The sequence below is a fragment of the Sciurus carolinensis genome, chromosome 7 (assembly GCF_902686445.1).
Source record: "Sciurus carolinensis chromosome 7, mSciCar1.2, whole genome shotgun sequence".
Taxonomy (NCBI): domain Eukaryota; kingdom Metazoa; phylum Chordata; class Mammalia; order Rodentia; family Sciuridae; genus Sciurus; species Sciurus carolinensis.
Window position 1 is genome coordinate 122,849,903 of NC_062219.1, and position 12,211 is coordinate 122,862,113.

The 12,211-nt window shown below is 50.0% G+C and overlaps 1 protein-coding gene across 1 annotated transcript; it reads left to right on the forward strand.

Moving 5' to 3' along the window:
- Window positions 1–647: 647 nt before the first annotated feature.
- Window positions 648–11,535, forward strand: Bag6 (BAG cochaperone 6). The gene is given in 27 exon segments (XM_047557588.1): window positions 648–667; window positions 1,133–1,253; window positions 2,654–2,771; window positions 2,885–3,081; window positions 3,320–3,373; window positions 3,536–3,610; window positions 4,194–4,432; window positions 5,049–5,178; window positions 5,633–5,746; window positions 5,748–5,831; window positions 6,045–6,297; window positions 6,612–6,689; window positions 6,803–6,910; window positions 7,037–7,149; window positions 7,259–7,346; window positions 7,543–7,826; window positions 8,220–8,508; window positions 8,669–8,838; window positions 9,023–9,076; window positions 9,207–9,309; window positions 9,398–9,522; window positions 9,679–9,825; window positions 9,922–9,981; window positions 10,095–10,238; window positions 10,319–10,426; window positions 10,921–11,067; window positions 11,350–11,535. Coding segments are annotated over 26 exon segments (3,486 nt in total). The 5' UTR covers window positions 648–667; window positions 1,133–1,145; the 3' UTR covers window positions 11,446–11,535.
- The last annotated feature ends 676 nt before the right edge of the window (window positions 11,536–12,211 follow it).

The window sequence follows — 12,211 nt, forward strand, 5'->3', positions numbered from 1 at the left end:
CAAAACTTTAATATAATAACAAGACATAATCTCAAGTCTCCAGACTTCGCGATCCATACAACCGCCACAGAGTCTCTCGAAGAAGGTATGGAGTCGATTTATTTTTTTTCAGGTATTTATAATGGCCACCTCAACCTTCCATCGCTGTAGCGTGCTCACAGGCAAAGGGCACAAACCGGGGGTGGGCAGCGGGGGGTAGGGAGGTGCTTAAATGCTTACGCATGCGTAATGCGACTCACGCAGGCGCACTACGGTCCCCCGGGCGACGGCGGCGGTGGCTACTCGGGGTGCTCGGCTATTTCCCATCTAGGCCGGCCCCAGCCCGTCTCTCCCCCCAGGAGCTTACTACCTGGGGCCGCGAACTTTCTCATCGTGCCCCATAAACGTAAATCTTGGGGACCTGGGGGAGCCGAAAGTACCGCCTCGAGATCCCCAAACACTATCGGGGAAACGGAAGTGGCCTTCGGTGGCAGGCTAGGGAAGACCGGAAGTGACGGTACGGGGGGGGGGGAGTCGGGGGGCGGAGCCACAGGGTGGTGGGGTGTGTATGTATATGTGTGTGTGGCCGCGTGTTGGTTGCGCCGCTCTGCTGGAACACCGAGGAAGGCGGAAGAGGGGGGCAGTCAGCTAGCCGGTCCAGCCCCCCCGTAAGTGTCCGCCGTCTTGGGTGTGTAGTGATTTCGGCGGGTTCGATGGGCGTGGCGCGCGTGCGCGAAACCACTTTCTCCGCCGAGCCTGGCGCTACCCCCACCCCCACCCCCGCTCTCGCGTTGTCCCAGAATTTGCCGACTTCTGGGGCCCTTGCCCTATCGCGACCGGTGATGACACTGGTCTCTGGTCTCGTGCTTCCTTCCCTGATTCCTAGCCCAACTGGCCCTCCTTTATTGTGATTGGCATTGTGGAGCCCCTCCCACCTCCTGTCCTTCAGCTCCCTATGCCGTCGATCTCCTGCCCTTTGTGTTTCTCTCCCTGTGCCCCGGAATCAGAAGGGGGATGGGGGCGGGTGTGAGTGTGTGTGCTTGTGTAGGAGAAACTTTTTAGGTATTGGGGCGGAGATTCAGGGCCAGGGAGGCTTCCGGGTATATAAAATCTACGAGCGACAGCGGACCTCCTTCCCTTCGTTCTTCCTTAGAGAGCTGGCCGCCATGGAGCCCAGTGATACTACCAGTACCGCTATGGAGGAGCCTGACAACCTGGAGGTGCTGGTGAAGACCTTGGACTCTCAGACTCGGACCTTTATTGTGGGGGCCCAGGTGAGACCCCTGTACTTCTGGAAGATATCCATTAGCTCTTCCTCTTCCTCCCTTAGAATGAGGGGGAAGAGCCTGATTTTCTTGTCTTAAAATTTTCATTGATTCCTTTGTTTATATTCTAGATAGAACATCTTTTGATGTATTTTGTTGAGTGAGGTATGTTTATTGTTGAGTGAGGCAGATTTTATTTTGCTTTCCTTCCCCTTGATAGAATTCAATTCAGAGTGAAATACAGAGGAAGGAGGAACCTGTGTTATCATGGGTGGACCCTGTCCCAAAGAAACATTCATGACTCTAACCCTTGGGAAAGGAAACATAATGCAGGGGCCTCAATGTTTGTGATAAACAAATTGATTGCAGCTGTATACTGTACTTAAAGTCTAGAAACCAGAACCCATAATGCAGGTAGAGCCGTAATAGACTATTGAGTGGAATCACTAACATCTGTGGCATAATATGAATCTCTTGAGTTTAATGCCATATACAGAATTACCCGTTTTTGGTTGTGTAATTTGTGGAGACAAAATCATGAGCTAGTGGGTATGATATTTTAAGACACATATTTAAGAAAGTCACATAGGTTTTTGTGACCAGATTTTCCAAGAGTTTGTCTAGTTATCTAGTTAGGACAAGTGTTTTTCTTTTTTGCATAGCTGGGCCAGGAGAAAATACCCAGTACCTTGCACATGCTGATCAAGTGCTGAGCTACATCCCCAGCCCTTTGCCCCTTTCTTACCTTTCTGGTTAGTCTTCCTTAACTAAATCTCTACCCCATCCTCCTTGCTTTTCTGTTTTTTTTTGAAACTTGGTCTTGCAAAATGGCTGGTGCTGGCCTTGAATTTGCAATTCTGCCTTAGCCTTCCAAGTTGCTGGGATTATAGGCATGTACCACCCCATCTAGCTTTGCCATTATTTTTGTCTTTGAGATTACAGGGGATAAAATGAACTCCTGGTATCATTTTGTGTTTAGAAAGGGATCACTGGGCTGGGGAGATAGCTCAGTTGGTAGAGTGCTTGCCTTGTAAGCACAAGGCCCTGGGTTCAATCCCCAGCACCAAAAAAAAAAAAAAAAAAAAGAAAGAAAGGTATCACTGATCACTCCAGACACACTTTCTTTTGGGAGCTAGGCACAGAAGGAGAGAAGGATTATTAGTTGGCTCTTTTTATTCTTCATCCATGGTGTTTTCTCCTGGCCCTATGCCTGGAGCTTTGTTAAATTTATTCTGTATTTTGACAGATGTTGTCTTGGTTCAGAGCTTTTCACAATTAATACTTCATGATCAGAATAGTTGGGTAGTTATTCTCTAATGGTTTTTATTGCTTACCTCCACAAATCAGTTGGCCCTTTTCTTCCTTTTTCCTCCATTCTGATTTCTGTGTATGATTCTTCCTCCTTATAGATGAATGTAAAGGAGTTTAAGGAGCACATTGCTGCCTCTGTCAGCATCCCCTCTGAGAAACAACGGCTCATTTACCAGGGGCGAGTTCTGCAAGATGATAAGAAGCTCCAGGAATACAGTAAGAGGGTGGGAGGGCAGTTCAGAGGTTGAGGTTGCTACTCAGAGGGATGAGCTAAAGCCATGGGTTTACCTGTTCATGCAATGTTTTGGTGTGTATCTTTTTTCTTGCAGACGTTGGGGGAAAGGTTATCCACCTGGTGGAACGGGCTCCTCCTCAGACTCAGCTCCCTTCTGGAGCATCTTCTGGGACAGGGTCTACCTCAGCCACCCATGGTGGGGGACCCCTGCCTGGTACTCGGGGGCCTGGGGCCTCTGTTCATGACCGGAATGCCAACAGCTATGTCATGGTCGGAACCTTCAATCTTCCTGTAAGCTTGTGTTTCACTTGGAAGGGTTTTGTAGGGAGGGGTAGTTTTGGTTGTGTTAGCAGCAGGGAACACATTAGATAGGTGTCTCAGTCTTGAGATTGGGTTTGGAGAGTTCTCTGATTAGATACTGGCCTTGGTCTTTGAGAAAAAGGGGTGGGGCTCCACAGAATGAGTTGAAAAGTGTGGAGGCCTTAGTTTTTGGCTTCTCCCAGAGCAACTTCCCTTACCCTTTCCCCAGAGTGACGGCTCTGCTGTGGATGTTCACATCAACATGGAACAGGCCCCGATTCAGGTATTGAGGGGCCTGGGAGGGTCAGGGAAGGGGATCTGGGAGAAGGAGGCCATGAGGTGGGGGTGGACCTGGCCAAGGAGATGCCTGGGACCTGGATTAATAGGTGGTGGAGCATATAGCTTCATCTCAGTCCTGCCACGATTATCCCTTTTTTTATCATAGAGTGAGCCCCGGGTCCGGTTAGTGATGGCTCAGCACATGATCAGGGATATCCAGACCTTATTATCCCGGATGGAGGTAAGTGGGCAAGTTTGCCTAGGTTTTCTCCCCCATCCCTTCTCATAACCTGAGGGTAGGGGCATGATTGGCCATATCCACAGGATTCTGCCTTCCTAATCTGGTCTCTTCGCCGCAGTTGTTCTTTTGTACAGAAAAAAAGTATCTTTGTGAGGCTATCTTGTCCCTGCCAATCCTCAATGCTTGGTATCTGGGGAATTTGTTTCAGACTTCTTAGATAATTCAGCATAGCATCTTTTCAGTTAAAGAAGCATTCCACACTTGATTTCTTAACTGTCATGTTCAACATGGGAATGCTCTAACTTCATTAGTTTGCATAGCAGCTGCAACCCATGGTGTTTTTTTTTCTTTATAGAAGTTAGAAAATTATAATTTTTACTGTTTGTTTACGAGTATTAGTTATTTGCTGTGTATCTAATTCATGCTGTCCTATACTAATTGCTAGGGAGTCAAAGAGAATGAATGTAAAGTTCTGTCTTCAGGGAGCCTAGTTGGAGCACTGTCTTCATTCATATCCAGTTGACCTGAGTTATCTGCTTTAGTTTCATCTTGTCTTTGTTGTCCTGACTCCCCCACTTTTCAGTGTCGAGGGGGGCCCCAGGCACAGCACAGTCAGCCACCCCCACAGACGTCGACTGTGGCTCCAGAGCCAGTAGCCTTGAGCTCGCAAACATCAGAATCAACTGAAAATGAAGCATCTCCTCGGGAGCCCATGGAGGCAGAAGAAGTGGAAGAGCATGCCCCAACCCAGAGCCCAGAGCTCACCCCTTCTGGCCAAGCTGCAGCGGGTCCTACACCTGCCCCAGAGACAAATGCGCCCAAGTGAGAGATTGAGGGAATTTTGGGGGTTGGGGACTCTTAAGTATAATATGAGAACCAGGAGAGGAATGGTGGGTGGGGAACCGTCTCTTGGGGATCCAGTAGGGTTAGTGTTGAGGGCTCTCATTGGAGGTAAATGAGGTTAGAATTAGCAACTGAGCAGAAGCTCTTCTCTCCCCTGAGCACAATGGCGCATGCCTACAATTCCAGTGACTCCAGAGGCTGTGAAAGTTCAAGGCCAGCCTTGGCAATTTAGTAAGACCCTGTCTCAAAATTTAAAACGTGGAGGGACTAAGGATATAGTTAAGTGATAAGAGTGTCCCTGGGCTCAATCTCTGGTACTACAAAATTCTCTCTCGATTTCACACAGATCCCATCTCTCATTTTAGAGTTAATTTCTTGCCATCATAGGTATGAGATTGTGGTGGGGAAGATGAGAGCTTTCATTTTTTTTCTCCCCATCTTTCTGTGGATGTGAGTAAAGAACAAAAGTTCTGCTAGTCTAGGAAGGGATTGGCCAGGGGTCTGGGAGGCCAGGAAGAGATAGAGCAGATAATTTCTAGACTGCAAGGTATGGACTGAGGGAGTCTTGGCTCACTGCCCTTTGGGTTGTCCACAGCCATCCTTCCCCAGCGGAGTATGTCGAGGTGCTTCAGGAGCTGCAGCGGCTGGAGAGCCGCCTCCAGCCCTTCCTGCAGCGCTACTATGAGGTTCTGGGTGCTGCTGCCACCACAGACTACAACAACAATGTGAGCCCTTTGATGACCTACTCTACCTCTTTCCCTCCCCCCTGTACTCCTGAAACAGAACAGACTGAGGCAGATAACCCTTTACTCCCCCAAAATAGCATTGCAACAAAATCCCTCTAGACACATAAATGATCTTTCCTCCCTTAGAGGGCAGTAATTTTTGCAGTACCCGCTGTCCTGGCACCCTTTGTATCCCTAAGTGACTAGTTTAAGGAGTTTTACAAAGTAAGGGAGATTAGTATCATCCTTTGTAGAATTTGTCTTAGTAGGAAATTCCTTTTGCATATAAAATGGAATTGACTTGCAAAGGTTTGGGCTATGTAGAAACTTCCAAGTATGTAACTGAAGACTTAGGACATGCTAGATCTTCAGAAGACATTACTACTGTTGTCAGTGAGATGAATTGGGCTTAATATTTCCTACTTTTCTGTGTTTGACCTGGTGGCACACACAGCAAGAGGGCCGTGAAGAAGACCAGAGATTGATCAACTTGGTGGGGGAGAGCCTGCGGCTTCTGGGCAACACTTTTGTGGCACTCTCTGACCTGCGCTGCAACCTGGCTTGTGCACCCCCCCCGACACCTGCATGTGGTCCGGCCCATGTCTCACTACACCACTCCCATGGTGCTCCAGCAAGCAGCCATTCCCATCCAGGTGGGTCATGGGAGTCTGGCCCAAAAGAGGATGAAGTGGGGGTAATGGAATGATATAGAGCAATTATTGGGCTCAAAGGAGGGTAGAGAGGAGAGAGGGAGAAAACTTTGGAAACATGGTGATGAAGGACGGGGGATTCTGGGATAGATGGCAGGGGTGCTTTGGATTAAGCTGTAGTGTTTTTCCTCACTTTTGCCTGTCCATCTCTTTCAGATCAATGTGGGGACCACTGTGACTATGACAGGGAATGGAACTCGCCCCCCCACAACTCCCAATGCAGAGGCACCTCCCCCTGGTCCTGGCCAGGCCTCGTCCCTGGCCCCGTCTTCTACCACTGTTGAGTCTTCAACTGAGGGGGCTCCCCCGACAGGGCCGGCTCCCCCGCCAGCCACCAGCCACCCAAGGGTCATCCGGATATCCCACCAGAGCGTGGAACCCGTGGTTATGATGCACATGAACATTCAAGGTGAGTTAGGGTCAGTGACTGGCAGAGAACAGCAGGCTGAAGGTGTGGGCTTGGTGTTGAGGTGTGAGGGAGTAAGGATTGTGTTCGGGAAGGTCAGGGCTGGTTGTTCTGCATGTGTCGGGAGGGGCAGGAAGGGGGCTAATTTGTCCTTGGAAATTTGTTTTTGTGGTAAAGAGGTCACATTGTTCCTGTCTAGAGGAGGGAAAGGCAGACTTTTTGGTTGTAAATGGTGGCCTATAAGACATCTGCTCTCAGGAGGGCATGCTTAGGCCTTGGCCCCAGTGGTCTCAGGGTCACTCTCTTTCCCTGCCCAGATTCTGGCACACAGCCTGGTGGTGTCCCGAGTGCTCCCACTGGCTCCCTAGGACCCCCTGGTCACGGCCAGACCCTGGGTAAGAACAAGGACATCAGAGCAGGCTGAGCTCTGGGTAGAGAGAGAGGGGTAGGGCTGAGTGGGTGGGTTGCAGGGGTCCAGGTTCAAGGTTACATCAGACCCGCCCCCCAGGCTCCACCCTCATCCAGCTGCCCTCCCTGCCCCCTGAGTTCATGCACGCCGTCGCCCACCAGATCACTCATCAGGCCATGGTGGCAGCTGTTGCCTCCGCGGCCGCAGGTAATCAATCACCTGGAAGGGGAGGCCTGGGAGGTGGGGCCTAGTCCATGGTGGTGGGTACTGTTGGCTGTCAGGCAATAGCTTGGCCCTCAGCTCTCTTTGGTCTCTCTCCTCTGCCACCCACAGGACAGCAGGTGCCAGGCTTCCCAACAGCTCCAACACGGGTGGTGATTGCCCGGCCCACCCCTCCACAGGCTCGACCTTCTCATCCTGGGGGGCCCCCAGTCTCTGGGGCTTTGGTGAGTAAGGGTGGCAGAGTTTCAGTGGGGAAGAGTTGTGGGAGAGAATCTTGGGGCAATGTTTGGGAAGGGCAGGATTGAAATCCTTTCCTCTCCCCCACCCCCCCAGCAGGGTACTGGGCTGGGTACCAATGCCTCGTTGGCTCAGATGGTGAGCGGCCTTGTGGGGCAGCTTCTTATGCAGCCTGTCCTTGTGGGTGAGTCCTCATTCTTCCCCACCTCAAACTTAAGAGTTTCATGACTCTCACATCTGATATTTCCTTTGTAGCTGCTCACAGGTACTTCTAGTCCTTCAATATATTCTTTGTTCTTGTTTTCTTGCTGGAAATGGGGCTATTATAGACGTCTGATCTTTCTTCAAATTTTACCTTTCTTTTGGTTGGTTCCTGACAGCTCAGGGGACCCCAGGAATGGCTCCACCTCCAGCTCCTGCCACTGCTTCAGCCAGTGCCGGTACCACCAACACAGCTACCACAGCTGGCCCTGCTCCTGGGGGCCCTGCTCAGCCTCCACCTCCTCAGTCCTCCACAGCTGATCTTCAGTTCTCTCAACTTCTGGGGAACCTGCTTGGGCCTACAGGGTCAGGGGCTGGTGGGCCTGGCATGGCTTCTCCCACCATCACTGTGGCGATGCCTGGTGTCCCCGCTTTTCTCCAGGGCATGACTGATTTCTTGCAGGTGAGTGACGGACTTGCCTTTTATTTCATCCTTCCTATCCCCCAACCCACCTAAGGGAGTAATACTCCATTGCCATTCTAAAACCATTGGGTTACAGCCTCTAGTAACATGGCAGGGAAAGAGACCTGGTAATCCATTGATTCTGAACCCTCTATTTTGGAGATGAGAAAAAAAACTCTTAAGAAAAAAAATAGTGAAGTCACTGCTTTCTGATCTAATTTATTCAGAGGGAGAGAGGTCACTGTTCAGTCTTTGTGGTTGAATACTTGTGTGTGAGTATTCTGCTTTTAAGAAGTTAAGACTTTCCCAGACCCCTATTGTTTTGTGCTCTCTGGGTGCCATGTTATGTCTTTGTCCCTGTTCTCACCTTTTCTTCTGTTCTTTATTTGCCAGGCCACACAGACAGCCCCTCCACCTCCTCCACCACCTCCACCCCCACCCCCTGCCCCAGAACAGCAGACCACGCCACCACCAGGGTCTCCTGGTGGCACAGGGAGTCCTGGAGGCCTGGGTCCTGAGAGTCTGCCACCAGAGTTTTTTACCTCAGTGGTGCAGGGTGTGCTGAGCTCACTCTTGGGCTCCTTGGGGGCTCGGGCTGGCAGTAGTGAAAGCATTGCTGCTTTCATCCAACGCCTCAGTGGATCCAGCAACATCTTTGAGCCTGGGGCTGATGGTGCCCTTGGTAAGAAAAGAGCAGGGAGTGCCTTGGTTTTCTCCAGGAAGGGTGGTGCTAAGGGGAAGGTAGATAGCCTTTGTTTAGGGCTGTTGGCAAGATGGGATGAAGCTGATGGACTGGGCAGGTTAGGTGGTAGATGATTGCTAACTTCTGCTTCTGTTCCCAGGATTCTTTGGAGCCCTGCTATCTCTCCTGTGCCAGAACTTCTCCATGGTTGACGTGGTTATGCTTCTCCATGGGCATTTCCAGCCATTGCAGCGGCTCCAGCCCCAACTGCGTTCCTTCTTCCACCAGCATTACTTGGGTGGCCAGGAGCCCACACCCGGTAACATCCGGGTAAATGCAAGCCTGGGCCCCTCAGAGCTCTCCTCCTTCCCACTACCAATTGCTTATTCCTGACTGTATCTGTCAGTTAAATCTACAACTGCCCCAGCTCAAACCCTTATTAGGGGTTGGGGTGGGGAGGGGAGGGTTCTCGAGTCCCAAGGCTTGGGATTAAACCTGTGATGTTCCCTTATAGATGGCAACCCACACATTGATCACCGGGTTAGAAGAATATGTGCGGGAGAGTTTTGTGAGTGACCCTTTTCTATTTCCCTTCTGTTCTGAGTCTGGGCAGGGCAGGTGATACTCCCTTTGGCGGCCTCCTCCGTTTCCAGTCTGGGATTCCTGATTTGGGGATCTTTTTGTGTCTTATCTTGCAGTCTTTGGTACAAGTTCAGCCAGGTGTGGACATCATTCGGACAAACCTAGAATTTCTGCAAGAACAGTTTAATAGCATCGCTGCTCATGTGCTGCATTGCACAGGTTAGGGTTAGCTGGGCCAGGGCGAGTGGGGCATTGGGTGTGTAGGGCTGCTGGGTACCAGCCTTCCCTCCTCGTGTCTTGTCTACAGACAGTGGATTTGGAGCCCGGTTGCTGGAGTTGTGTAACCAGGGCTTATTTGAATGCCTGGCCCTAAACCTGCACTGCTTGGGGGGACAGCAGATGGAGCTTGCTGCTGTTATCAATGGTCGAATTGTAAGCACCATGCAACCCCAGATCCTTAGTCTCGTTTCCTTTGGTATCTTATAGTTTTTATTTTTCTTGCCACATTGCCACCTATTACTCTGAGTCTGATAAAATTGTAAGAGCTGGTTGAGGGTTGTGTGTTCCAAGTCTGCTTTTATCCCTCAGCGTCGTATGTCTCGTGGGGTGAATCCATCCTTGGTGAGCTGGCTGACCACTATGATGGGACTAAGGCTTCAGGTGGTTCTGGAGCACATGCCTGTTGGCCCTGATGCCATCCTCAGATATGTTCGTAGGATTGGTGATCCTCCCCAGGTAAGGGACCCAGTGGGCTGTGGGATCAGGGAACTTGAAGAAACTGGAGAGATCTGAGGTTTCTGTTTTGTTTTCTTTCTCTGTTCAATTTTACAGCCACTTTCTGAGGAGCCAATGGAAGTTCAAGGAGCAGAAAGAACAACTCCTGAGCCTCAGGTATGAGGGAGAGAGGTTGAGGGACCAGATAATGTGGAGAAGAGGGATTAGGGAAAGAAGAGCTGGAGGCTAAGAATTCTGATGTCTGTGTCTTTTTACTGTCTGAAACCCAGCGGGAGAATGCTTCCCCAGCCCCAGGAACAACAGCAGAGGAGGCCATGTCTCGAGGTCCACCCCCTGCTCCTGAAGGGGGCTCTCAAGATGAACAGGATGGAGCTTCAGCTGAGACAGAACCTTGGGCAGCTGCAGTTCCCCCAGTAAGTGGCAGGAGGCGATCCAATTCTGGGTTAAGGGACTGCAGGTTGTAGGAATTACTTTCCAATCCTTTCCTTCCCAGGAATGGGTCCCTATTATCCAGCAGGACATTCAGAGCCAGCGCAAGGTGAAACCGCAGCCACCTCTGAGTGATGCCTACCTCAGTGGTATGCCTGCCAAGAGACGTAAGGTTGGTTTACCTCTTCCCTGAGGATCTGTTGTCTATCCAGGTTCCCTTATCATGCTTAGATAAATCAAACTCTTCAGAGCTAGAAGGAGCTATTCCTAGTTCAGTCTGCTTATTTAATGAGAAAACCTTTCTGGGAGTCAGACTGGTTTGTGGTTGGTATATAACCACATAAGACTACTATGTTTGTGGTCTTAGTCTCTTCAGCTACCTAATGCCCAAATGACTAGGGCTCATTTTCTAAGGTGGGCTTTCTTTTGTGGATTAGTTTGCTCAGAATCTCAGATGGCTTGCCCCATTTGGCCCTTGCTTTGAAGAGCAAGTTTAGTACAAACATATTTGGCCAGAGGCAATTAGGAAGGCCACATGTAAAACCGTTCCCCTTCTTTCCTCTAGCATAGACACTCAGTGGTTGACTTACGGAAAGGGTGAGCTGGGTGGTGGCACTGGATCTGTGACGTTGATCCTCTTTTCCCTCCTAACCCCCTGTCCCCCAGACGATGCAGGGTGAGGGCCCCCAGCTGCTTCTCTCAGAGGCCGTGAGCCGGGCAGCTAAGGCAGCCGGAGCTCGGCCCCTGACGAGCCCAGAGAGCCTGAGCCGGGACCTGGAGGCACCAGAGGTTCAGGAGAGCTACAGGCAGCAGGTGCCCCCATCTTAAAGCAGAATAGGGATGGTCTAGCGGGAGGGGTTGGGCTAGGGTCCCTCTTCCTGGATCCTTTCAGAGATGAAGTGGTAGTTTGGGGCTGCCACTTTTTGAAGATTTTCCCACATTGCATCTGGGAAGTCTCAGTGATGCCATATTGGGCTGTTGACAGTATGTGGTTGGTGGGGAAAGCATTAACTCTTGAGGGGATTGTCTTGTGTGCTTGCTGGGATCTTGGGGTTTGGTCAGTGCTACTCTGACCTGCTTATTCTTTCTCTCTAGCTCCGGTCTGATATACAAAAAAGACTGCAGGAAGATCCCAACTACAGCCCCCAGCGCTTCCCTAATGCCCATCGAGCCTTTGCTGATGATCCCTAGCTCTTTGCTCTATGGCCCTTCTTCACCAGGGGACCATTTTCCCCCTCTTCCTTCACAGTATTTAAGAAATAAAGGTCGGATTTTCCTGGCTCTTTTGTCTCTAAATGGTGTTTAGTTCAATCAAGTCACTTAATTTTGTATGGCTTTTTTTTTTTTTTTTTTTTTTTTTAAACTAGGATTCCCTCAGAACCCAATCCTGTAGAACAACTTGTAATTATTCCCAGTGAGCATACACATGCTATTCTTATTCATGTAGCAGAATGTATAAGCCTACATATTTTGCAGTGCTGGGTATTGAATCCTGGGCTTTACGCATGCTAGGCAAGCAGTTGACCACTGAACCACATCCCTAGCCCTGTAAGCCTGTTTTGAACCCAGCCATGTTTTGCAACCGAGCTGTATCCCAGCCTTTTTTTGACAGGGTCTTGCTAAGTTGCTAAAGCTGGGCTCAGAACTTGCACTCTCCTGCCTCAGCCTCCCATATAGCTGGGATTATAGGCATGTGCCACCAAGCTGGGCAGAAAATCCATTTTACGTGCAAACCAAAAGACCAAGTCCTGAGATGGAAGACCTGTGTTCCAAGTGTACATTAGAACAGAAAACATTTCATTTCAGATCTAAGTACTATTTAAGCATAACTTGCATATGATGCACCCATGAAATTCAGGTTTGATCATGCTGGACCTAGTCTAGCCCACTATTAAGGTACATGGACACTGAAGACAGCTAGAAGGTAACTTAAATCAATGGGACCATTGGCTTAATG